Source organism: Pinus tabuliformis, chromosome 2_2 (assembly GCF_031772625.1).
Source record: "Pinus tabuliformis cultivar Carrire ecotype Pingquan chromosome 2_2, CPIR1, whole genome shotgun sequence".
Classification (NCBI taxonomy): Eukaryota; Viridiplantae; Streptophyta; class Pinopsida; order Pinales; family Pinaceae; genus Pinus; species Pinus tabuliformis.
Genome location: NC_142300.1, coordinates 1,080,634,845 through 1,080,662,844, shown reverse-complemented (window position 1 = coordinate 1,080,662,844; position 28,000 = coordinate 1,080,634,845). Strand labels below are relative to the sequence as shown.

Below are 28,000 nucleotides of genomic sequence, written 5' to 3'. Positions count from 1 at the left end.
TTTCCTGTTTTCTATGGTTAATTCCCAATAGTTGATTTTACTCATTTTTCATATTATTGTAATGCAGTGCTAAACAATAGCCATAAGCCTGGAATTGTGTATCTCATGGAATATTTGGAAATGCTTTCATTTGTTTGTCTTTATAATTGTGAGAATACTTATATTTGCATGTTAAATCTGACAGATTGTAGAGGCATTCTCGAAATGCGGGATCATCAAAGAGGTAGATATTGGGCATTCACTGTTTTTGATAATTATGCATGTGTCTGCTTCAGTTTCTTGCAGCTTTGGGTAGTTGGTTTGAGGCTTCCGGATCAACTGCATCACTTTTTATTTTCTTGATGCAGTTTATCAAGAAACCTCAAATCCCATTATGCAAATTAAATTTTGATTGGATGTTTGCTGGCGTTCCATTAGTTTCAAATGTTTTCACTGTTAGATTGCAAGACTTTGACTTTGTGCTGAATCATTTTCCTTTGTTAACACCAGTCTTGCATTAATTTAGGCAAAGCAGAATAAAGACAGGTCTTGTTCAAGTTTTCTTTCATATTATGAGATATAAATAGCCGTAAGATAGAATATTAGTACTTTGTATCCTATGCTGTCACGGGGGATTTCCCAAAGTAGCATGATAGCCACATTTTTTTCTGGAAATCTTTAGACAGTAATGGGGCATCTCCCATATTACTAGTTTTGACATGATTACAACGAATCTAAAGGGTCATGCCTCTTCTCCTCATTGTTACTAAAGTAGTTGGATTGGCCTACGATGACTCTGATAGTTCCCATTTGCTGCTGGTCTTCCTTCCATCTGGTGTCATCAGTGATGGTCTGTCCATGCATCCCACTTTCAGTCTGTCTTCTGCCACATATGGAAGTTAAACTAAAGCTGTGAGATAGAATATTGTACTTAGTAAACTATTCTGCCACCTAGCTGCAGATGATTTTTCCTGTTTGACACATTTCATGGGAGTTTTCCATGTTACTGGATTTGACATGATTACTACAAGCCTAAGTGACTGGTTCTGTCCAAGTGACTAGTGTTAGTTATGTGCAAAAGCTACCTAGTGTCATGTCTGTAGCTCTTCCTTTTTTGTTTGGCTCTTGTGCAGGACAGGTGGGTTTCCCTAAATAAGATTGCTAAGGCTATGGAGTGGGAGTCTTGGGTGATTCAGGAAGAGTACGCATTAATAAAATGTATGGTTGCAGGAGTATATGAAATGGAATGGAAATGGGTTAATGACAAGATAGGAAAATGAAGTATAAGAATAAGGAATAAAAAGAGATGGAGTGAAACTAGTGCCTATCAGCCATGGGCTAATGGAGTGATATGTCATTTGATAAATGAAAGAACTAGTGTGTTGCAAACAACTCCTTTGGAGCAGGTAAAGGCTTGTCTTCCACCAACGAATAGATGGAGCAACTATTTGATTAAATTCACCTTTAAGGTGTGTACTTAAGGTAAAATGTGCCTAGTTTGATGCAATTGAACCTCAAGTATCTGCTGGAAATGTGTTTTAGAAAACTAATCTTGGTGGGCTAAGATTTTCATCCATCATTCAAAGTATAAATGTGCTGTTTTATGGCTGAATGAAGCGAACAAAGTTCCTTCTATAAATTAATTATTCCAGAAAACTTGGAATATAACGATATCCATAAGGATATAAATATTATATTAAAGAAATGAATAAGAATATAAATGAATGATTTACAATGAGAACGAGAGGCTTGCTTATATACAAAGCAAGTGTTTCTGTTATATACCTAGGGGTAATAATATGGGGTACAAAGGGAGGTACGCAAGGTAATAATGTAATAATGGGATGGGCCATAGTAATAAATAAGGTGGTTAACCCATATCATGTAAGGGACCACAAGTAGTTAGTAATAATGTAATGGGCCCATGGTATTAGTTCGATGGTATGAGGGAACTATGGTAATGACCCATGGTATTGTATGTATGAGGCTTATATAGAGGCTAAAGACTCCACATGGAGAGGTGTTAAGGATTATTGTATGAACAGGCATATGGCTTGTGGAGTGTTCTCCTTCCTTAAGGAGTGAATGTATGGTGTTACCCTACCTTAAGGGTTTTGATCAATAAAGAATCATTTCATATTATTTCTGGGTTTATTTCTATTATTTTATATTTTTATATCAGATCCATAACAAGTAGTATCAGAGCACTTTCTTGGGCAAAAAAGTGGAGATTTTTTTTTTTTGCAGGATTTCGGGGGCGGCGAGTTTGCAGATCAGATCTGTACGTGTTGGTGCAAGATCTGCAAAATCTAATTGTAGATCTGGATTCTATGTGAAAAAATACGTGATTTCAAAAAAAAATCGGTCAAATCGGAGTCTGATGAAGGAGATATCGTTGATCTAAAAATCAGTGGTGTTGCAGACAATTTTTCGGGGCAGCGAGTTTGCGGCACAGATCTAGACGTCCTGGTGTAAGATCTACAAAATCTAATTGCAGATCTGGATTCTATGTGAAAAAATACCCAATTTCAAAAAAAAAATCAGTTGAATTGGGGTCCGGATGAGGGAGATATCGCTGATTTAAAATCAGCTCTTTTTTGCAGAAATTTTGATGACGGCGGGAGAGTTGCAGCGCAGATCTGAAATTCCAGTGCCTGGATCAGGATTTCTATCACATGGGTAGATGCAGAATGGTTGTTCCATTTCCAAAAATAGGTCATAATAGGGATTCTGAGCAATATTGACTAAACTGTGACATTTTAAATTTTCGCCAAGTTTTTTTGTGATGGCGGGCCTAGATCAGAGTTTGAGGGACTTGTATAAATTTGATGGCTCTCATCCAGCCAAATGGCTAGCACAAATGGAGAAATATTTCAAATTGAATTATATCTATGATGATGAGACTCAACTGAGCGTGGGAAAAATGTACTGGACAATGAAAAATGGCAATGGTGGCTAGGGCATCAACGTTGCTATGGAAGGCCCTTAACTTGGGACACATTCAAAAGAAATCCTATGGACCACTTTGACCGTAAATATAATCGTGGATAAGCTCACACAGACAGACACACAGCTTAGCAAAGATTTTACTTTTACAGGAAAGAAGGAAACCAGGGTAGATGCAGAATGGTTGTTCCATTTCCAAAAATAGGTCATAATAGGGATTCTGAGCAATATTGACTAAACTGACATTTTAAATTTTCGCCAAGTTTTTTTGTGATGGTGGGCCTAGATCAGAGTTTGAGGGACTTGTATAAATTTGATGGCTCTCATCCAGCCAAATGGCTAGCACAAATGGAGAAATATTTCAAATTGAATTATATCTATGATGATGAGACTCAACTGAGCGTGGGAAAAATGTACTGGACAAAGAAAAATGGCAATGGTGGCTAGGGCATCAACGTTGCTATGGAAGGCCCTTAACTTGGGACACATTCAAAAGAAATCCTATGGACCACTTTGACCGTAAATATAATCGTGGATAAGCTCACACAGACAGACACACAGCTTAGCAAAGATTTTACTTTTACAGGAAAGAAGGAAACCAAGAAACCTAAAGGATTATTTTCTGCTGGTATCTCTTTATTGCAGGTTCATGGATTGATTCAAAAGGAGAAGATCATTGTTTCTATAAATCCTAGTTGCAAACATAATTTTATCAATGTTAATTTGGCAAAAAAATTGCAAGTTCCGGCAAAACACATTGAAAACACACAAGTGGATGATGAGGATGTTCAAGTGTATAAGGATTTGAAGATTTCTATGGATAAGTATGTGTTGCATGGTGATTTTTATACTTCAGAGACAGATAATATGGATGTTGTTTTGGGATATCCTTGGATGGAATCTGTGGGTACTATCAATATTAATGTGCAGAAGAAATTCCTGAAGCTCTGGTATAAAAAGAAGAAAATTACATTACAAGATATTTCCATCAATAAACAGGTAGAGTACATGGAGGCTGAAGCAGAAGATGTTCCAGGGATTGACATATCAGATGATGAGCCAGTGATGATCGACAATCAAACACAAACAGAGGCTGAAGCATAAAAGGTTACAGGTGCTGATACATCAGATGAAGGCTCAATGGTTGAAGTAATATTGGAAGATACAACACCACAACAAGCACCACAACATAACAGTTAGGCTCCAGTAAGGGGTGAATTAAAGAAAAAGACACCGTGGGTTAAAACTTCAACATATCATCATCCACATCACCCCGCAAGACAACCATCAAGATGGCAACCAATTAGCCACAAGGACAACAACCCCCACAGGACAGATAGAGAGGAGCGAAGATCCACCTACTACACATCAACACAGAAGAGCTATCATGGTCAACTTCCATCTCAAGCGAGCGAGGCACCAACAAGATCGAGGGTTCACCTTTCTCTTGGATGGCTAGATGCACGTGCATGGTACCAGTGGACTACTCTTTTGAGTAGATCTTATTATTTGTGTTCTTCCCATGTTTCGGGGATGAAACATGTTAGGGGGGTGGAATGTTATATACCTAGGGGGGATAATATGGGGTACAAAGGGAGGTATCCAAGGTAATAATGTAATAATGGGATGGGCCATAATAATAAATAAGGTGGTTAACCCATATCATGTAAGAGACCACAAGTAGTTAGTAATAATGTAATGGGCCCATGGTATTAGTTCGATGGTATGAGGGAACCATGGTATTGTATGTATGAGGCCTATATAGAGGCTAGAGACTCCACATGGAGAGGTGTCAAGGATTATTGTATGAACATACATATGGCTTGTGGAGTGTTTTCCTTCCTTAAGGAGTGGATGTATGGTGTTACCCTACCTTAAGGGTTTTGATCAATAAAGAATCATTTCATATTATTTCTGGGTTTATTTCTATTATCGTATATTTTTATATCAGATCCATAACAGTCTCTTCATGAAGAGTCATGTCTCAATTAGACATGCCTCTTCAACCGAATTACTACTTAACTAATAATTAATTATGATTATTATCATTTACATTATATTTATATTATTTATATATTTTATTTGTTACATTGCCTCCTTCCTCAAAGAGCTTTGTCCTCAAAGCTTGTCGATGAAAAAAGGCTTGATCTCTTTTCCGGCTTCGAAAGTCTTTCTGTCTCGGAATAGTCATCCTCGTCGATACACGCTGATATGATCTTCTTAGTGACAAACAAAATTGTCGCACTGAGAAGGGATCAGACCATCCGATATTAATTTTTTGTATAGCATTCTGATCACTGGAATTTTGTAACAACTTGTCCTCGTAGCACTGGGTTGAGGTTACATTACTCTTTTTTGGAACATTAGTTTGTTGTTTCGGTTCTGACTGGTTCAAATATGTAGCATGGTTGATTCGTCTGTTCTCATGATTCGGATGCCGAAATGGAACTTTTTTTGTTTGATTTTTCCTTACTGGGCATGTGCCAATTTTTATATTTTCTTCTGGCGAAGATGTTGTTGAGTTGGTTATGAAACATTCATTGGGGATGTTCGTTGTTTGAACTGCAACATCCAAGCGCGTGTTTTCTTCAACTTGCTTGTCTTCTTCTTAAGTTGTGACATTCGCTAAATCGATATTTGTTGTTTTGTCATCAACTTGAATTCCTACATTTGATGCTTCCTTCTTGATAAGTTGTTGTACCTGGATTTCTAATGACTTCTTATCCTTCTTAAGTTTCTTAATTTGCGTCAACAATTTTTCACTATGGTTTTTAAGTTGAGAAACTTCTTCATTTTTGTCAACAGTGATTTTATTAATTTCGTTTTGCATATTTTGTAATACTTTTTTACTTTCTTGAGAAATTACTTTCGAAATATATGAGATATCTTCTGGCGTTACTGAGTTTGGTTCCAGTGTAAAATCTTGGAGCGTTATTTTCTTCTTCTTGTAAGAAAATGTCAAAAACTTTTTTTTTTGTATTTAGAATAAAGGAACCTAGAGTTTCCATCCATGGTGATCCCAAAACAATGTCGCCATCCTTAGAATATACGGTTTTCATGGTGAATTGTGAGGTAAAAGTGTAATCTCCAATACTTAGGTGTAGATTGCTTATGTCATATTGTTTGTCATATTCGCCAAAAGTATTCTTTTCAACTATATTTGATTCAGGAATCACCAATTGGTTAGCACATTTAGGACTAACATAATTACATTTTTCAGCAGGACTGATAGTGATTATGATATCTCTTCTTGCGAGCGATACTTCGATTTTAAATAATGTATCAACACTTTTACTAAAGGTTTTAGGAAACTTTTCATTACTAGTATCCATTTTACTCTTTAAATATTAAATACCTTTTTAAATCACTCTTTTTTTTAATTTATTATTTTATATATTCTCTTAATCTATAAAATATATTCCACTTCTCTCTTATAAAAATCTAATATTAATATATATATATATATTTCAAATATTCTCTTCTTTTTTTCACTCTTTTAATAAATTTTTTTATATATTATTATAAAATTATAATTATATAAAATTTATATATACTTTTTTGAGACCCACTTTTCCTTTTATATGTAACTATATAAGGCTTATATAGTATCCCTTTTTATAATTATAGTAATATTTCTTTTCTCAGAAAATTTGGATGAGACGTGATTCTTGGTACCGTCACAATCTTTAGATTTGAATGATTAAAATTATTTAGATCACACCATTTTTCTCCATTGTTATCAAAATATCTTTTCCTTTTAAAATACCATGGGTTGTTTCTAAAACCTCCTGTAAAAAGTAATATTTACCTTTCACGTAAGAGCTTTTGTATCCTTGTTTTTTATTTAACTTTTAAAATACCATGGGCTATTACCATGGGTTGTTTTTAAAACCTTCGTTAAAATGTTCTCCACGTAAAAAGTAAAACGTATTCCTTTTGTTTTTTGTTTTTCTTTTAACTTTTTAAAATACCATGGGCAATTACCATGGGTTGTTTTTAAAACCACCGGCTTCTCCACGTAAAAAGTTTTAAATATACTTGGTATGAGATTTTGTATCCATTTTGTTTTTTCATTACTTTTTTTTTTTAATTTATTTACTTATATTTTTTTTGGTTATTTTTTTTTTAATGGCCAAAGACCTAGAAAAACGGAGAAAAGGAGAAACTCCCAAATTCTGAGCAAAATGCTTCAATTGTATGGCAACAAGGTTGACGAATTTGGATAGCCAAGGACCTAGATAGGAGAACGAGCTCTGTGCACCGGTTAAGCAACCTAAAGGACCGAACTGCTCTGATGCCACATGAAGCGAACAAAGTTCCTTCTATAAATTAATTATTCCAGAAAACTTGGAATATAATGATATCCATAAGGATATAAATATTATATTAAATAAATGAATAAGAATATGAATGAATGATTTACAATGAGAACGAGAGGCTTGCTTATATACAAAGCAAGTGTCTTCATGAAGAGTCATGTCTCAATTAGGCATGCCTCTTCAACCTAATTACTACTTAACTAATAATTAATTATGATTATTATCATTTACATTATATTTATATTATTTATATATTTTATTTGTTACACTGAACTTTGCTCCCAAATCTGCAACTTAATTATAGAAGAAAGGAGAATAAGTTCAGAAATAATACAACAAATAAAATGAAGGGGAGAGCCTCTTATTGCTTTGTCCCTAGATGATAATTTCATTACTAAGCCTTTATAAAAGAATGACAAGTAGAATCTACAAGAACATGAACAACAAAATTGAAGAGCATAAATATGCCATACAAGGGAGTTGATCAATACCTCAATCTTCTATTAATCTTCAAGAATGGCATTATAAAGGAGCTCCATAACCTTAAATTTCTAATGTCGATAATTAATCACTTCTCTAACTCCTATGTCCCAATTTGCCAATTACAAATGAAATGGAAGTAAAGTCCTCTTCATATAGCATGAGTGAAGTCTTTCATAGAAATAAAATATATTATATGTCTAACTAACTCCATGATTAGTCAACAAATAGTAGGATATTTTAGTAGTCAGATCCATGGATGATAGTATCAAGGCATGTGGATGGTGGCCTCTTCAAGAGAGGTCATCCTCATCCAAAAATAGGCAATAATTTGCAAGCATAATCTCCAGGAGAGTATACACCATCCATAAATAGGCATTAAACCAAGTCCAATGATAATGTTGAAAATTAGCAGCTAATGGATGAATTTTCTTGAATAAGATCTCATTTCTGACTATTATACAATGACTTTCTAAAAATAGAAAGTCATATCTATCATTTCAAGCACGACTTTCCAAAAATATTAAATCACCTTGCTTCAATTGGTAATCAAGTATAGATGATGGAAAATCACTTAACTTATCTTTAATCAATCTTAATTGTTCAATTTTTACTTAATCATCAATATTTTTTGTTTGTTTGTTAAGCTTGGCACATCCATTCCATTTGGCATTTTCTATTATATGATAAGCATGTTTACACCACACCGATTAACCAGGTGGCCTCAACTTGCCCCAAGGGGAAACTAAGTCTGTTGGCCACCGGTTAGTGTGCCAGGCTAGATACGTCTCTATTTCATGTCCATACAATACATAACTGTAAAAAGTTAAAAACTGACATTTGCAACATGAAAATTAAAAGCTAACTGCATAAAACAAAATTATGCATGGGGATGAGTCTAATCCTTCTGATCCTCTGAGGCAGATGCAACGGGAGCTGGATCATTGGATGCAATGGGAGCTGGATCATTGGTTGATGCCCCTGGCATACCATACAGCTCCCGAATGCAAGGGATGTGGTGGTCGATTCTGTCCAGCCAAATATCCTGTTTATGCAGTTGGAAGAGAATTTTATCCATGTCCTTATAGTTTGGCATTCCCTATACTGTCACCGCCATACACACGGATATCTGTTGCTTGAACTGTGTGATTCTCCCACGGGTGTTACCTGAATCCGGAACTAGAGTCCTCCAATTATCCATCTCTTCCTCCGTCTCACTTCCTTGTTTTACCCCCTCTTCCCATTCTGAAAGCAATTTTCGAATGCTAGCATCCGTCCCCTCACGGTAAGCCTCTGCTTCTTTGGTGATGAGGTTTTCTACTGATTTCTGGCCCTTGCGTGTTTTTGACGTGCTCAACCCCTTATCTTTTCGAGGATCCGGGCCTCTCCTACCACGTGCACGACCTCTCATAGCACGAGCCATGACCTGTTTAACAGAACACTGATGACACCCAGAGTAAGTTAGAATAAAACTCAGAATTTTTGTAATGCACCACCTTGGCTGTTCATGCTTCATCTCTCAACCGTTTCTCAATGCATACGTGTAGGGGTAGGCTGAAGCTCGCGTTGTCTAGAGGTGAGGTCCTTGTCCCTTACCCCTTGGCCCGGCTTTGTTCCCTCCCCCCTTGCTATTATTTGTGTGTAGGTCATCCCATCCTTTCTCAAGCCGAGCCTGCAGGCCCTCCTTGATTCTAGCAGCACGTCTGCGATAGTTCCAGTTCCTTACTCCCTTGGCCCAAAGATAAGTGGCTTTGCCTCTTAGGTCCCTTGGCTGGGTTTCCACTCAGGATTTCTGGCCTTGCCGCCTTGCCATCAATCCCGTAACGTTTCCATCTACCCCAATGGTTTCTGTGCAACCCACAGGCGTGGTTGCGTCCCCAACCCCCTACCATCTGCTTCTCCCTGCCCTTCTCTACAATACTCAATTCCTCATGAATTGCGGTGCCACTATCAAGCTTTCCCCTGACCTTAATTACAGAATGCAGAGCTTCCCAACCCCGCAACACGCGTTCACTCTGTAACATAAAAACTATGCTGATGCAAGAAAACTGATAGCTTGTAAACTTGAATGTTAAAATACACAGAAGGTATTTAATAATAATAATTTATTATTATATATAAAATGTATAAGATGATATAAGATGCTTTGAATCTACAATGAGGCCCTGATTTTATATCTTAGTAGGTGAGCTTTCATGAATGGACATGTCTTTTAGACATGCCTGTTCACCCAATTAATGACTTATTTAACCTAAATAATATTTAATTATTTAATATTAATATTTATTTTATTTATCTAATTGTTATGAATTATATTCATAACATAGCCTCTTCCTTCGGAAGCTTTGTCCTCAAAGCTATATTGCTGGCAACTGTCTTTGCGGTGGTTGTCGTCTTGGCATATGTGAGGCGAAGGTCTCTGGTAGCTCAGCGTCTATACTTCGCGTAATAACCCTATATATATATATATATATTTTTTTTTTTTTTTAATTTTTATAACTTCGGTGTTTTTTATTTTTTTACTCTTTTTTAACACTGATTATTATTATTTTTTTATATGCGTGTGTATATATATATATATATATATATTTTTTAAATTTAATCATATGAATGATTTAATTTTTTTGAAATATTATTATATACTATATATGATATATAGTTATTAAATATATATTGGAAATGTCAACCTCGGAAAGTCACAGCGTTTGATGGTAACTACTCCCAAAAACCTGATGGAGTATTGAACCTATTCTCTACAGAACGAGGAACGTATTTTAATGCCGAAAAAATAGTCGGGAAGTGGATGGCCAAGAAATAAACGCCGCCCTTCCGGGAACCGTCCAACAAATACCTCTTCGCCTTCGCTGGCGACGACAACAAAACGGAAATTTAAGCGCAAGGTGAGGAAGTGTAGACCGAGCAACGACAAGTAGGACAAAGATGATTCCGGGAGCCATGAATGCATGGCGTGAGCCACTCTACAATACAATCTCTGTGGAAAATGTGGGAGCAGTATGACAAGTGAGTGGCTTCGGTGGCCTCTTCAATTGAATGCTGGCAGTACACGTAGAGAACTGCTTCTTCTTCTCCTATTCTAGGGATCGGGAACGTGGGCGATAGCCATCCGCGCACCATTCTTTCAGTGTCTAGCAGATCCTCAGTATCGATCGCATCCACTGCCTCCTCCTCCACCTCCTCGACAAATGGAGGAAAGAATTTGATTTCAAAGTTGTCGTCGTTATCAACGTCAAGATCCTCATCCTGAGCATCGATGATGTCGTTGTCAACGACATCAACATCGTGAATGTCAGCATCGATGGGTTCAACTGTGGTGTCTTCTTCAATGACGTCATGGTATCTATCCTTTGCATTCTGTTCGGCTTCGAGGTCGCCAATGATGAAAAGGGGAGGTGGGGGGAATATGCCTATTGTGAGTAGATATTCATCCTCCTCGTTCCACGAGTTGTCAACTTCATCAACTCCTCCACCTGCATATACCCTTTGTTTTGCGTCTTCAGTCAATGGCCTATTCCTCTCTTCAATGTCTTTCTCCCACCTGAGCAAATTATATTGTTCCGGCGTAATAACCCCTCGCAGATTGATCGTAGTCGGTGTCGGCGTGGGCAGATCAACTCCACCCATGGGAGTGACACCAGGTGTAAATGCTGATGGTGTTGCCCCTGGCAATGGTGTGGTGCTCCCCATGCTTGCCGGAGTCTCATCCCATCGTGACCTCGTCTTCTTGGGTGTAGGAGTCGCCATTCCAGGAAGCTTGGGGTTGGCATCCCATGTCATACCTGCAGGTGTTGCGCCCGGTATAATACCTGCTACAGGAGTTGCTTCAGCATCTGCAAGCCTACCAGGAGTGGGCGTCTCATCCCATTTGTTTTGCCTCGAAATGCCCGATGTCGCATCACTGGTCACCCTTCTTGGAGTAGGCATAGCATCCCACCTGCTAATGCTAGGAGTAGCATCGGGGGCATCCCAGTCCGAGGAAGTTTTGGCCTTCTTGGCAGCATTCTCCTGGTCCTAAGCTTGGTCCCATCAATTCCTCCGCTTCTGGGTAGGCTGAGTCATCGGCACCTGACTGACCCCATCTCTTTCCTTCACCTTCTGTTCGGTCTCTTCCTGGTGCTTCTTCGCAATAAGCCTTAGGGTTTCTTCCTTTTCCCTCTTGAGAGCCTCTTCCCGCATAATATTTGCATAAGTCCGGACGACAACATCAGGGGTCTTGTCGCCCATGGCGAAGGCATCATTTCTGTTGGGGGAAATAATTCTGTTAAGCCTTCTCTTACTATAATCATCTTCTCTGTCAATAATCTGCTAGGGTTTCTCAAACCTGAAATCATCGTCGTTATTATTGATTTCCTTTATACATACTTTAACTTCTGCACATGATCTTTCTAATCATTGAAATGCTTCTTGAATACTAAACTGTTCAATGTTATCAGGGTATGAACGTAATGGCACATTGTGCAGCGAATTGCGTTCAAAGGCCCACATGATTATATCGTGTGCCATGGCTCTGATACCACTGTAACATAAAAACTATGCTGAAGCAAGAAAACTGATAGCTTGTAAACTTGAATGTTAAAATCACATAAGGTATTTAATAATAATAATTTATTATTATATTTAAAATGTATAAGATGATATAAGATGCTTTGAATGTACAATGAGGCCCTGCTTTTATATCTCAGCAGCTGACCTTTCGTGAATGGGCATGTCCTTTAGACATGCTTGTTCACTTAATTAATGACTTATTTAACCTAAATAATATTTAATTATTTAATATTAATTTTTATTTTATTTATCTAATTGTTATGAATTATATTCATAACACGCTCCCCCAGCAGTCATGGGTTTTACCCATTTGAGGGAAGGTATAGACGCAAAACCAGGCCATGGCAAGCAATTGCCTCCCCCATTGCCACCAACAACATTCTATTCCCCAAATTTTTGGACTCTTTCCCCTCCTTTCCCTCCAGCAAAACCCCAACCAGAAAATAGATTCAATGCTGAAGCAAAGCCGAATTACATACTTGTATTTTGCAGGTGTCTGTCTGTTGCCTAGGTTCCTCCCGTTCTGGTGTCCTTCCACTGCACTGTATCGCCACCTTTCTCCACAGTGTTTCGTTCTAGTGTTGCATGTCGAATAACCTTGCCTGCCACTATACCCAGCCTTATCTCCTATCCCGCCACCTTGCCCACTTCCCCAGCCTGCATTCATGCCAAGGGTCACTGCACCCCCTACCTTGAGCATGTGGGGGACGACAGTATCAAGTGCCCAGATACTAAGCATGGTTGCACCCAGGCTGTCCCAACTGGCGGCCCGCATCCCAATCGGGTTCATGAGTTGCTTGGATTCTGCTTTCTCGGCTCTGTCTGGAGTCCTGGGACAATATTCCCTCCAGGGGTTCGAAGGTTGCATCCCAGGGTCGGACTGGCCACTGCTTTTATAAAATTTCCTGTTGATGATTGCACCCCCAATTAGCCAGGAAGTCGGCCCCTTTGTTTCCATCCCTCCTGACATGTCTGACCTGTATGTATTCAAATTTGGGGATGATTTCACCTATCTCTTGGATGAGTCTTGCTGTCCTCCAACTCTGACTGAGTTTATCCTACTTAGTGCCATTGTTTAGTTTTGCCACCGTATTTATGACCAGGCTTGAATCTCCTATCACCTCTACGTTTTCGATATCCCATTCTGACAGCTATTAGGAGACCCTATCGCAAACTCCGCCTCATTGTCATTGGCTATCCCTCAACTTTCAGCATAAATAAATCGGGTGGTAGCTTGGGGTCCCGGAAGAGGCCACCTAGCACTGCCTCGCCAGGGTTTCCTTTGGAAGCCCCATCAAAGTTAAGTTTCATGAAGCCTTCTTCCGGGGGGTGAAATGGGACCCCGAGGTCACACCTGCCCTGCATGTCTTCCATGCCTTAGTAGCAATCATCCCCAGAGCTAAATTGAGTTTTTGGAGGATGCGGGCTTCTTGGGGAGGCACTTGCCAGTCTTCTTAGTGCCATTTCTCAGCAAGGATTATTTCCCTTATATTCTGGACTATGCCATCCCATATTTTCTCCCGTGTAGTTGCTTCATTCTTAAAACTTCTATGGTTTCGCTCCTTCCAGATTGCCCAGAGGGTGAATCCTAGGGCCAGACCCCATGTCCGATTTACTACAGGGCTTGAGTATATGTGGTTCCGCCATAGGAGTATTGTCCCTTTAGTGCTATTTTGGTCTCTATGCATTCTTTCAAAAACTCCTTGCATTTGCATCCACTTTTGCTCCTCAAACTGGCATGTGTTGAGGATATGCTCCATATCTTCTTTGTGTTGTTGACATAGCCAACGAAAGGAGGGCCTCTGAAAGCCTCTTTTCTGCAATTGGTCCCAGATCAAGATGCGTCCTTTACAAACCATCCAGAGGAAGTGGGTTACCTTGGGCCACCATCCTCTCTTTCAGATCGTTTTCCATATGATATCTTGCCCTTCCTGATCTTGTCTTACTTGAATATCGTAAGCTTCATTTATAGTAAAGGTGCCTTTGGTGGTATCACCCCATCTCAAAATGTCAGGATCCTGACGGATCGTTATCTGTCTTGTCCTCAATTCTTTATCAAGATTTCTCCATTGTTCTGTTTCTATTGCCTGGTTCCAGTCTTCCTTTGTCTTCCATCTCCTCCAGCTTCCTAGTCCTTGTTCTTCTTTCCAGAATTGTTCCACCTCGTGCTTATTCCTATCCCTGGTATATTGGTATATGTCCTTGAGCTCTTGTCTCTCTATCATTTTTCCTCTTTATTGCCAAGATTCCGTCTAGAATCTTGCTGTTTTTCCATTGCGGATCTCCCAGAAGGCATGCTGGTGAATTAGGTCCTTGTTGCGGGCAGCTAAATTCCACACCGTCTATCCTTTAGGGGAGTCTTGAGATCTTAGGATGTTCTCAGTTCTCACAAGCATATTGTACTTCCGTGTCCAGATTTGTTTCCATAGATTTGTTTCCATAGATTTGTTCCCCCACCCATCCATTGCCACCAGAGTTTTGCTCCCATGGTTTGGTTCAAGATGTAGGGGTCTCTAAGACCTAGCCCACCATCCAATTTCTTTTTGATCAGGCCTTGCCACGATACCAATGCCCATTTCCTGATCTGTTGTGCTCCACCCCACAAGAATTTTTTGAAGATATCCACCATTTTGGAGCACGCTCCTTTTGGGGCAGCCATTCCTGAGAGTTGGTATATGGGAATCGACTGTAGCACTGCTTTGAGAAGCACTGTTCTGCCAGCTATGTTAAGAAATCTAAAAGCCCAACAATTGAGCTTTCCTTGGAGTTTTTGGAGGATGTTTTGCCAACAAGCATTTCTTAAAGGGTTATCAGAGAGGGGCATGCCTAGGTATTTGGATGGTAGATTTCTAGTACTAAACCCTAGGATTCTGGCTAGATAGTTCTTGACATTCCCTTGGGTATTGAAGAAAAAAATGCGGGATTTTTTGTTATTTATCATAGTTCCCGAGGCTCCAGTAAAGGTGTTTAGAATATCTCTAATATGATGGGCTTCCTTCAGGATGACTTGACAGAATAGCATAATGTCGTCGACGAATTGCTGATGGGCATTTCATTGCCCCATATCCTTAGGCCTTGAAGATGGGATTCACGAACCTCATGTTTTATGTATGGACCTAGACCTTTCGCTGCTATGATAAACAAGAAGGGCGATATAGGGTCCCCCTACCTAAGGCCCCGAGTTGGGTTGAACGTCGAGGTAGGAGTCCCATTCAGCAGGATAGAGAAAACTGGGGAGGATATCATGGCAAGGATCCAATTGATCAATCTTTGGGCGAAGCCATAGGCTTTGAGGATACTCGTCAGGTACCCCCAACTAAGTCTGTCATACGCCTTGGATAAATCCAACTTTATCATCATGTCAGGAATCTTATGGGTCTTAAGAGAGTGGACTACTTCTTGGGATGTAATGAAACCATCAAGGATTTGTCTACCCTCAACAAATCCTGTTTGTTTAGGAGAAATGAGGTTGGGGAGAAGGGGCTTCAGGCGTTTAACTATGAGAGTAGCAATAATCTTGTAAATGACGTTACATAAGGCAATGGGCCGAAATCCTTGAGGATCATCAGACTTAGCAGTTTTAGGAATCAATGCTATAAAAGTAGAATTCAGACTGGGCACACCTTTTGGATACATCTCGATTCCTCCACAACCTCAAGGATATCTTGCCCCATGAATTGCCAAGTGGCTTGATAGAATTTTGCGGTGAACCCGTCAGGTCCAAGGGCTTTATTCTTCTGCATTCCTTTGACTATCTCTTCTACTTCTTCTAGGGTGGCTGTGCGCATCAGGGCCATGTTCTGATCCCGAGTTATTAGTTGGGGGATATGTTGTGTGATTCTTTGAGTGGCTCCTGTTCTATTTCCAGGGGTTTTTGTGAGCAGGTCTTTGAAGCGTTTGACCAGAAGTTCTTCCATCTCTTCATGTTGAAGTTTGCGTTGTCCTTCTAGCTATTCATGTTGAGGGGTAGCATCGGATGTGCTCTTTGCCTCAAAATTTGCAAGAAGGCTTAGACACATGCATTCTCCAATACCCAAAAATTATTTTGGGAAATTACAGCCGGAGATAGTTTTATTAAAATAATTAATTATTTTTAACGAGACCCTAAGTCTAAACTTAGACAAATTAAATTAATTAATGGGTATTAACCTAAACTGTGGGTGAAACTTCTAGAAGGAAGAGATCAAGTCAATATGATCCTAGGCATTGATTAGAATCTAATTTGGGCCGTTGATTGATCAATAAGAGGATTATAAGAGGAGGCCTGATGGGTGCTTGGAGAACACACCAGAGGCATATAGTCAGTTACTTGATAAAGATCAATTTTCTCACTAGTCAATGTTCGACAAGAAAAATCAAATCAGACGGAGATTTGCAGGTGAGAAAGGAAGAGACGGCATCAACATCTTCAGAGAGTGCAAGGCAACAAGGCGCAAAGCAGAAACAAGGTGACGCAGAAAGAGGTAGCATAGAGGCAGATTGATGCAAAGCCTGTGCGGGCAGCTTGATGCTGAGCCAATGTGAGAAGGTTGACGCAGAGGGACGCATAAGGATTCCGAGGAAGAGGAAGTACTTCACCTGGGTCAGAAATTTGTCAGGAAGTGTCTGTAAAATTTCTCATTCGTGTTTTGCTGGTTGTAATTTGTACATGAGAATTTGCTGCAGAATAATAAAACCCTCATTTGCTGCACTGGTTTTCCCACATTGGGTTTTTCCGGGGACGATTGTCCAAAAATAACTATCATTGTGATTGTTTTTCTGCCAATATTTTTTTCCTTACGTTTACTTTCTGCAATATTTTAATTGTGAAGGTTGATTTTAATTGTGAAGGTTGCAGTAGAATATATTTCAATATTTGCTGTAAGAACACTGTGAATAACTTATTTCTGAGATAAAAAGTAGAAGAAATAATATTAATCACTGTAGTAGGATTTCTATTTAGAAATTTTCACACCATGGAGCTCATAGACCCCTTCGATCCTACTCCATGTGACCCCCCTGCCAAGAGGAGGCCACTTTGGCTTCGTGACACATTATAAGATGCCGAGAGACATACGGCTGCTCGTGGAAACTTTAGAAAAAGCAAAAAGCTGTGCATTTATTAGGGATATGTTATAGCAATTGCAATATGATCCAAGTTGAGCCTCACAACCTTGAAGAAGTTGTGTAAGAACAAGTCTGGAAGGATGCTATGGCCGAAGAATATGAATCCATTATGAAGAATGACGTATGGGATGTGTGCCAAGACTGGAACGAAAATCTGTCGTGACTTCAAAATGGTTATTTCAGATCTAGCATGGACTTGATGGAAGCATTGAGAAATATAAGGCGAGGTTTGTGGAAAGAGGATTCTTCCAGAAAGAGGGAGAAGATTACGATGATATCTTTTCTCCCGTGGCCCGATATACCACCATTCGCTCAATAGTTGCCCTTACTGCATGTTAAGGATGGGCCCTTCATCAGATGAAAGTGAAGACGACATTCCTTCACGACATGTTATAGGAAGAAGTTTAGGTTGAGCAACCACAAGGATTTGAAGTGAAGAACCAAAAGACACATGTTTACAGGTTGAAGAAGGCATTGTATGGCTGGAAGCAAGCCCCCAAAGCATGGTATGCCTACATGGATAGTTACTTGGTGAAGCTTGGATTCACAAGAAGCAGCGCCGATCCCAACCTCTACTTCAAGGTGGTTCAAGGTATGTCCTTAATTTTGGTTTTATATGTTGATGATCTATTTTTGACAGGTAGTGAGCCCTTGATGGTAGAGTGTAAGAGGGAGTTGGCCTCTGAATTCGAGATGAAGGACCTTGGACTCATGCTATGTAGAGAACCTGCAAGATCAGATTTGGCTAATCCATCTGAGTATAGACAATTGGTTGGGGCTCCGATGTTCTTAGTGAACACTTGTCCGTACATATGCTATGTAGTGAACACCCTGAGTCAATTCATGACTGAGCCTCTTCATGCACATTGGTTTGCTGCCAAACATATTATGAGATATTTGCATGGGACGATTACCCTTGGTCTGAGATACACTGCCAGAGATGTGAGACTTCATGGATATACCTATGCTGACTGGGCAAGAATCTTTGTTGACAAGAAGAGCACTTCAGGATATTGTTTTAGCCTTGGATCTGCCATGATATCTTTGATGAGTAGAAACCAAAAGTCCATAGCCTTGAGAATTGCTAAGGAAGAATATATTACTGCTAGCATGGCTAGCTGTGAAGCAGTTTGGTTGAGGAAGCTCTTTGGAGAGTTGTTTGAGCAGGTCCTGGACACTACAATGATATTTTGCGACAACAAGGGTGGGATTTGATTGGCAAAGAATCCTGTATTTCATGACAAGTCCAAGCATATAGAGATTAGGTATCATTACATTCGAGACATGGTGTAGAGAGGAGCCGTTAGACTCCACATATTGACAAATGGGCAGATAGTTGATATTCTGACCAAGGCTGTGCCAAAAGGGAAATTCTTGGTCTTTAAAGAGCATCTTGGATTGATGGATGTGACCCCTCCGAATAAGGGGCTTCGCTGATCAAGAACACCGAACATAGATCTTCTCCCTTGGTTGAACTATTCTGACCAAGGCTGTGCCAAAAGGGAAATTCTTGGTCTTTAAAGAGCATCTTGGACTGATGGATGTGACCCCTCCGAATAAGGGGCTTCGCTGATCAAGAACACCGAACATAGATCTTCTAGCTTGGTTGAACTCTCAAGGTGGGAATGGAGCATTCAGTGCTCTTGGGGTTGAGGGATCTCTAGACAATAGGTGTGCATGATCCATACTCTTGCAGTAGGTCGGGTATCTCCCCTATTATCACCCATAGGGTGTGAGTGATCCTTGTTCATTATGACAAGTTGGGTATCTCCCCCTATATTGGTCCAATAGAGTATACCCCAATTGCCATCATACACACAAGCTGGGCCTGTTGGGATTGTCCTTCCCCGTCTGGCCAATGGGTTGAGGAGGCTTGAGGCCTGTGATCCTTACCTTTGGTAAGTCGGGTATCTCACCCAAGCTTGGATTATGATGTAGGTGTTCTACCACATGACTCTTAAGGGTCGTCGTTGGGAAGATTGGTAGGCAATAGGATGGATGTGATCCTTACCTCTTATAGCAAGTGGTATCTCGCCCATTGATTGCACAATGGGATGGTTATGATTCTTTCTCGATAAGTTGTATCACCGCTATTACTCGATAGAGGGTGGTAGCTATAGCTCCCTTATGATTTTTCTTTTTTAGATTTGAGAATGATTCAATAGAAGAAATGAGACATGATTTGATACTTGCAATGATCACATGATGCAGTTGGAATTTCTCCCTAGCTGAGAGGGAGTGTTAATCTGGCAGGTAAGTGACAAATTCCAATCATTAGACTAGATTCCTCTTTCGGAGAGGACCAAAATTGACTTTTGAAGCACTGAATTTGGATTAGGGAAAGTGTATTTTTGAAGTCAAGCCCACCATGACACATTTGATCAAGTTGGCCTAGAAGCTAAATGAATTCTCCTCCAATGCATATAAATACAAATGACCTCAAACTCATTTGGACATCACTTCACATCATCTCTTCTTCTCTCTCTCAATCTGACTAGTTCATACAGGTCTAAGGCAGCTCGTTTTCACATGTGTGGGCAAGAAAGAGGACGAATTTCAGGTGGCTGAAAATCTGAAGCTAATCTGCACTTTGACCAGCGTTGATGAGCATTGAATTTGACCTTTTGTGCTGATTTTGGGTTCGATCTTTTGGGAGAATTTCTGTTTGGGTAGGCCACATCTTCTGTTTGACCTGGGTTGACCACAGGAAAATTGCAGACCTTGACTGCAGAAGTTTCCCTCTCATTTGATTGAGTTTGACTGGGTTTTTTTGGACTGTTTTGGGCTGACTTTGACCAGCATTTGAGGCCGAGTTGGACTGTGGACCGAGCAATTGGTAGGCTGAATTGACCGTTGACTTTGACTGGTTAGAGCACATTGACTGCTGTTGACTGTTGACCAGAATTGCAGATTATGACAGTTGACCAGATTTGACTATTTCATTAGCATTTTGGATCTTGGATGGTTGATTTGTTCGATAATTCGAACTTTGAGTTTGTTTCTTATTTATGGACTTGGGTTCATTGTACTCTCTGCTGAACATTTTATGACAGTCTAATAGAAGAAGAATCTTCAAAGGGTTTTCCCTGGGCTTTGACCAAATTGGTGTCATTTATTGATGCTTTTGATTGTCTCTTATTGTCATTGCATTTACTGTTCTATCTTCAATTACTATTGATTATTGGAAGAACTAATTGTCATTGGAGAAGATTGCTTACTGAAGAATTGAATTGGGCTAAAGTAATTTGTATAGCATAGAGCAGTGGAAAATTTAACATCTATTGCCATTGACAATTGTACTGTAGAGCCCCATATACCTATAGTCACTTGGAGATATAATTTTAACTCATTTGATTTTGAATCTGAGATGCTAGAACGTAGATTTCCTTACTGTTCTGGTGCTTTGAGGGTCTTCAATCCAATCCACCTGTTCATCTTTTTCTTTCCCTTATCCATAAAGGCCTTTATGTTTCTCTTTGCACCTGGCTTCCTCCATAGATCCAAATATTTGCTTACCCTTTGGGGCAAAGTTCCCTCTGCTCCACCACTGCCCCCGCCTACCACCCCCAAGGAGCTCTCTTTTGAGAAGCAAGGCTACCTAAGACTGCCCTCTTTTGAGATTGAACCCTCCACGCTGTCCTGCATTGCTTATTTCTTGCTTGTTTTTCGGTCATATTTTTCTTATTGACCTTTTTTTGTTTGAGCCTGATTGAAACCACGTTTCGAGCTTCTCCCATTGCTGTTATTTTCAGCTTACTTCTTCTTGAATTTACGAGTAATCCTTTTGTTTGTTATCCTTGATTGGCTGTAAATTCTGTATTGATAAGTTACAAGGGAAGGAGTCTTGACTCTTAGAGAAGGGGGTGGAGTGCTTCGTGGTGTCATGTAGGATTCTCCATTATGTGTTAACTGTCAGTTTATTTTTGGACGGATATTATTGATCTGAGTCTTAGGTGACTTTATGGCAGAGGATGATGAAAAGAGCAGGCATCTGTGGTTCCAAGACTTTTATAGTAATGCATTTTTGGAAAGCACTATAAGCTGTTTTGTACCTTACTTTTGGTTGTTGGATATTCCTGATTATTGCTGTAGACATTGGAGGCATGAGTAATCAAGTCCCAATAATGTCTTTTGTTCCTATGCAGATAATAATGTAGTCTCTCATAATCTCAGAATCTTTTTGTCTAGAATGATTCTTGTAAATTTTGATGCTGCCAGTAGCAGGATCGTGATACTAGAAAGTAGTGTGTGAAGATTAAATGTTGACAAATAGATGTTGTGTCAGAGTGACCTTTTTACACCATGTTGGTGCCACTTGCAGGATCTTGATACTAAAAAGCCACGAGTGAAGGTTTACGTTGACAAAGAGACTGGAAAACAGAAAGGAGATGCACTTGTGACTTATTTGAAGGTTGGCATCCTTTCTGATTCAAACTGTCTATTGGTTTAGTAGAATTATTAGGTTTTCAATTCATGTAACGGTCAAATTGATTGAGAATAGCACGGTTTTGATTGTTGTAGGAGCCTTCAGTGGATTTGGCACTTCAAATTTTGGATGGAACTCCTTTACGTCCTGGTGGAAAGCAACTTATGTCAGTCAGTAAAGCAAAATTTGAGCAGAAGGGTAGAATACTTTAATTTTAGCTAAATCACAACTATTTTCTAATTTAAAAAATTTGTGACATCTGAACATTTGCCATTATTCCATCCATGTATTAAAATAAAGCATTAATACTATCAGCATCATTTGTGAAGTCATTCATCCACAGAATTCAATAGATGATTTGATACTATTTGTTTGTGGATCTGTTGGGTTTGGTTTTTGTCTAAAGTTTTAGTATGGACAGTTCTGAAGGCTGTTAAATGATAATTTATGATTTTTCTTTTGGTATTTGTATAGGGGACACATTTATCAAAAAACAACAAAATAATCAAAAGAAAAAAAAATTCAAGCGAGTTGAAGAGAAGGCTCTTGGATGGGGTAAGTACTTGCATTTTATTTCATTCTTAAACTGGCTTAGTAAATTGACCCTTTTTAGGGCACAAACATTGTTGCCTACTTTGATTTTATTTTTGTCGATTCATATTTGTGGAGCATGCTGGAAAGATAAGTCTTTCCATTTGATTTATGGGTTGTCACACTGACTTTTGAATAACAGTTGCAACATTTCCATTGCATTTGGACTGATGCCTGTTCAAACTTGTTTTCATCAGCACCATCTATTTTTTCACCCATGTGTTGGTTAGTGGAGATGTGCCTTCTTTTGTTTTTTTCTTCTTCTTAATATGGTTTATCACAATTCTTGATTATTCACTGAAATATTCTCATCTGATAATACCATGGTAAGCCCATACATTGCTTTTTCTGTGTCTCTACATCTAAGTATGTCAATATTCATTCTGAATTAGTCTATTTCACAGGTACAGAATTTGGCTGCAATGGCCATATTAATACAAAAACTTGACTGTAATTCAAATGCTATCAAATCATATTGCAGAATTCAGTTTGATTTTGTTGACATATTGTTACTCAAATTGAATCTGTCTCCTGCAATATGATTCAGCACCAATTTGATTGAAATTTGTCTGCAATTGAATTCTTATTTGACATGATAAAAACCCCTGGCACAACTTGGTAAAAAACCCTAACACATGAAAAAAAAGAAAAGTGCCCAAACATAATGTGATGTTCACCCCAACTCATAGTTTTTAAAACCGTTTTTGAAAACCGGTTACCGGTCAAACCGGCCGGTTAGCAAGGCTGCCGGTCTGAACCGGCCGGTTAGCAAGGCTGCCGGTCTGAACCGACCAAAAAACCCGGTTTGACTGGGCCTTTCGCCATTTTTCAGCCCTAACCGGTGAAAACCAGCCGGTTTAGGACAGAACCGGCCGGTTTTAGGCATGCCCACAAAAACATGGAAAAAGGCGGATTTTTTACTGTGGTTTAGGGAAATTTGACTGTGGTTTAGGGGTTTTTGACTGTGGTTGAGGCTGATTTTGATATCGACACCACAGGTTTGGATTTGTCATAGCCTATAGGTTAAGATTTCTCATGTATACTCCTTGTCTTTGCCATATAAAACTCCTCCCAATCCTTAGATGCTTCATTATATTAGACTTTGATGCTTCCATGTCTACTTTAAACTTCAGGAAATTCAGATGCCAAAGATAGCTCAGATCTTGGACAAGTATTATTGTTTCTAGTTGTCATAAAAACGCCTTAAATTTGTCAATAAGTTCGGTTACAAAATTCCACGTTTTTGTACTTTAGATGTCACTGTCCAAAGAAACTCGGATGTCAGAGTTCTGATTTTTCATAGAGGTGTTATTTTGGATGTTCGCGGGGTAATGTAATTCAAAGAGTTTCTGATGTCCATAGGAACTTTCACATTAACATGTACAGTCATCAGAACTCCAGTGTAACTTCTCCTTAATTTCTAGTGAGGAAATTCGGCCTTTATATCTGATATAACATAAGCTTTTTGGTTCTCTTTCAAAGTCTCGGCTCACCTTGCTATAGTACATAGAAATTTAGAATTTGCCCTGAAATACAGAGAGAGAAAATGCAAATGCCTTACAGGTCTTGAACAAACTATTTAAACCTTCTTATATTCTTATTCCTTTGGAGCACTCCTTGACCTCAGCACTTTTATGATCTTTGACTTCTCTGAAAATCAGACTTTTTGCTCTGAGTCGGCATCAGAACCAGGATTAGTAGCGACATCAAGGAAAGGCAAAGAAGCAATGGAAGGCACTAGTCGTGCAGGTCGACAAACTCGTGCTTCCATTAGGTCCACTTCTATTATCATTGGTGGCATTGATACTGAGGTTGCAGATCAGGCTGAGACATCCTCAGACTCTGAACCAGATGATGTCTATGTAGCTCCTGATGATGATCCTATGTCTAGCAGTGGTGATGAACTTGATGATTGATCATGTGTACAGTGTAGACTTGTAGTAGGCCAATGGCCTCATAGCTTGCAGCATTGTTTTTGGACTTTATAGGCCATTTAGAGCCTCATTTCTTATGTATTTTGCTATTTTGTCGATGATATGTATTGTACTCGGTGCCATTTTGATATATTCACCTTTACATGGTATATAAATGAGCAAACTTTGCATATTTTGTCTCTATTGGCTTGGAATCATGGTTTTACATCTTAAAATAGTTTTGTTTCATTAAAAATTAATTATTTAATGTATTTTTGTAAAACCGGTTTGTTTAGACCAAACCAGTCCCGGTTAGACCGGTTCCGGTCGGTAAACCGGTTCATTAGGTGGACCGGTCCGGTCACCGGTTCCGGTTTTAAAAACATTGCCCCAACTTCAATTCCGCACCACCTTTTCACGTGCTTGCGCAGTCAGATTACCTTGATTGTTTGGCTGGGTCAAGCACTTGTTGAATCCACTTAACAATGCAGAGTAGTGCTCATGGAATTGGAAACCATCAACTTTTGAAAGAAGTTGTCATTGATGTCAACACGAACCAGAGAAGAAGCCTCCATAATACAAATACTTGATTGTAATTCAAATGCTATCAAATCATATTGCAGAATTCAGTTTGATTTTGTTGACTTATTGTTACTCAAATTGAATCTGTCTCCTGCAATATGATTCAGCACCAATTTGATTGAAATTTGTCTGCAATTGAATTCTTATTTGACATGATAAAAACCCCCAGCACAACTTGGTAAAAAACCCTAACACATGAAAAAAAGAAAAATGCCCAAACATAATGTGATGTTCACCCCAACTTCACTTCCGCACCACCTTCTCACGTGCTTGCGCAGTCAGATTACCTTGATTATTTGGCTGGGTCAAGCACTTGTTGAATCCACTTAACAATGCAGAGTAGTGCTCATGGAATTGGAAACCATCAACTTTTGAAAGAAGTTGTCATTGATGTCAACACGAACCAGAGAAGAAGCCTCCATGATCTTAACTGAAGTGTTGAAGAGAAGCACTTCCTAATCAACCTTGGGAAAATCCAAAGAATGAGCAGCAGTCATCAAGTACTTGAGCCCTGGAAGTGAGAGGTCAGGGGAAACTTAATTCCATGTTCCGTGTTGAATTTTGGTAGTTCTCTTAACTTTCGTTTATTATGCAACATAAGACAATTATACAGAGAACTACAACAGAAAAACATGAAGAGACAGCCACACAAGAATTTACCTTGGGAAAACTCCACTCAAGGGGGAAAACCCCAGCAATTCTTTCCTTATAGAATCAAGTCAACAAGAAATCAAGTCATACACAAACTGACTGGAAATGTAGCCTAGATAACCAACCTCCAAGTGCCAAGTCAACCCTCCAGCATACCAAGAAAAAATGCTTCCCAAATCTTGTTAATTTTAAGGGCTAGATTGTTCTCTGCTTAAGATAATTGCATTTTCAAACTTTTCATTATTTACATGTTACATTCACCCCATCACATCATAGCATCTTTCAATGCAGTGGTACAGTAAATAACAGTAGAAGAAAAACATTTATGATAGGGACACTGGGATTTAGGTCAGAGACCAGGGCAAAACGCAACAAGGGGAAAAACCCAACTAGATTCTTCTTGTATTAGATATTCATCTATTGTTCAGCTGATATACAAAGTACAATAGGCATGAGATACAACAAACATAACATGCCTCCTAGAGCCAACCAAAGTCATTTCACAACTTCGTTTTGAACCGAGCAATCTGACCTCCTAAAATCGTATCTCTGTCTTAAGAAGCATCATCCTTGTCATCAATATGAGGAGTCTTCACTATCAAGAAACATCATCACTGTCAAGTGTCATCAATACAACAAGGTTACTGTTATCATAAGAGCATGGTTACTGACATCATATGTCTCACTGTCATTATATGTGTCAGTGTCATCATAGATGATCATAGCAAGGTCACTGCCATATCCTGCCATCAAGGTTACTGCTATCAAAGTTACTGCCATATCACTGCAGTGTCAATCATCAAGGTCTCTGTCATGCATCAAAGTCACTGCCATACATGTAGATTCCTATCATGTGTCAAAGTCACTGCCATAAGATTACTGCTATATTAGGGTCACTGTAAGATTAGGGTTATTTTCATGTCATGGTTATATCAAAGTTTACTGCCATAACAAAGATCACTTTCTTATGTCCAGGTTATTGTCAATACATCTCAATACAAGCCACAAAGAATGTGTGAGCCACTGTAGAATGTTGGGCCTCGTAGAAATGTGTTAAAATCAATGTTACCAGACTCGGAATCGGCAATAAATCGGCGAGGCAAAAGAGCGAAGAGTTTTAATCGGATCGGGAAAAAATCGGGAAAAAATCGTTGAATTCATTAAATAAAAATATACACATATATTGAATTAAAAAAACCATTTTTCGTTAATATTGGGTAAAGGTATGTCCAAACAATGCATAATATCAATAGATGTCCAAAATATCATGAATAAATAAGTATCTCATATGTGTTATGAGTCCACACATGATCCAAAGCACTGAGTCTTGAGTCCTTAGAAGCATATGCTTCTAAAAGTTTACAAAAAAGTTAAAAACTGCATACTAATCAGAAAAAAATCAGCAACTAAGAGTCTAAGACTATTAAGAGTGAGAACTAGAAGCGATTCCTTCCACTCCTTCGCTTGCTTGACTCTCAAAGTTCTCCAAGTCATGAAGACTGAAAAGAGGAGGCTCATCTAATTGAACCCAATCTGCCGCATTTGTAGCTTGCAAATCTATCTCTTCAAGGTCGATTGGTGAATGATCCATACCTGTCATTATCATGAGACATTGAAATGTGAATTAAAATTTCACTTTGAAGTTTGAAGTTTGAAGTTTGAACTTTAAACTTTAAAGTACGAACTAGATTATGAAACCTTCAAATTCAAGCTCTCGAATCTCACCTTGTATTTGTTTGTTGCGAAGTCGTAGATTGTAATGGACAAATACAAGGTCATTCAAGCGTTTTTGTGTCAATCGGTTGCGCTTCTTAGAATGTATTTTCTCAAACATGCTCCAGTTGCGTTCACAACCTGAAGCACTGCATGCTTGGTTTAAGATTCGAATGGCAAATCTCTTCAAATCTGGCGTATCACTACCAAAGTTTTGCCACCAAAGACGTAGCAAGTGGTAAGGCCCGTAAGGGTTTGTGAGTAAATAGTAAAAACTTAAAAAGAAAAGAAAATTTAATAAAACATTTAACATACAAAATAAAGTTTAAACAAATTTAATGAATTGATGAAGCCTTCAAGCTGGGTACCTGGCAACATCTTAGACCTTTGTCTTATAGCACTGGTATAGGCAAACAATTTAGATGGTGCCCTATAATTTTGTAGTTGGGAAAAGACACGACTTTGTTGTTCTGGATCAGGGAAGCACCTTTCCACTCATGTCATAAGTCCTCTGCCAACCTCCCCATCCTCATTAAATTTGCTCTTATCATAAAAATATTGTGGGTTTAAGAAGTACCCAGCAGCATGTAAGGGGGAATGCAATTGCCTATCCCAACGTGCATCTATAATGTCCCAAAGAGGCATATACTTTGCCTCATCATCCCCATATCTTCTTTTGATGGCCTCCTTTGCGAGATCCATCGCCTCATAAATGTAACCCATAGAGGGTT

At 39.1% G+C, this 28,000-nt stretch overlaps 1 protein-coding gene across 1 annotated transcript in view; it reads left to right on the top strand.

The window, feature by feature from the left end:
* Positions 1-28,000, top strand: part of LOC149197135 (uncharacterized) — a 249,099-nt gene that overhangs the window by 108,827 nt on the left and 112,272 nt on the right. Inside the window, exons 6-9 of the mRNA XM_089405742.1 lie at positions 185-223; positions 21,715-21,804; positions 21,915-22,017; positions 22,294-22,374. Of these exons, the coding sequence (XP_089261868.1) occupies positions 185-223; positions 21,715-21,804; positions 21,915-22,017; positions 22,294-22,374 (313 nt within the window). The remainder of the gene's footprint in view (positions 1-184; positions 224-21,714; positions 21,805-21,914; positions 22,018-22,293; positions 22,375-28,000) is intronic.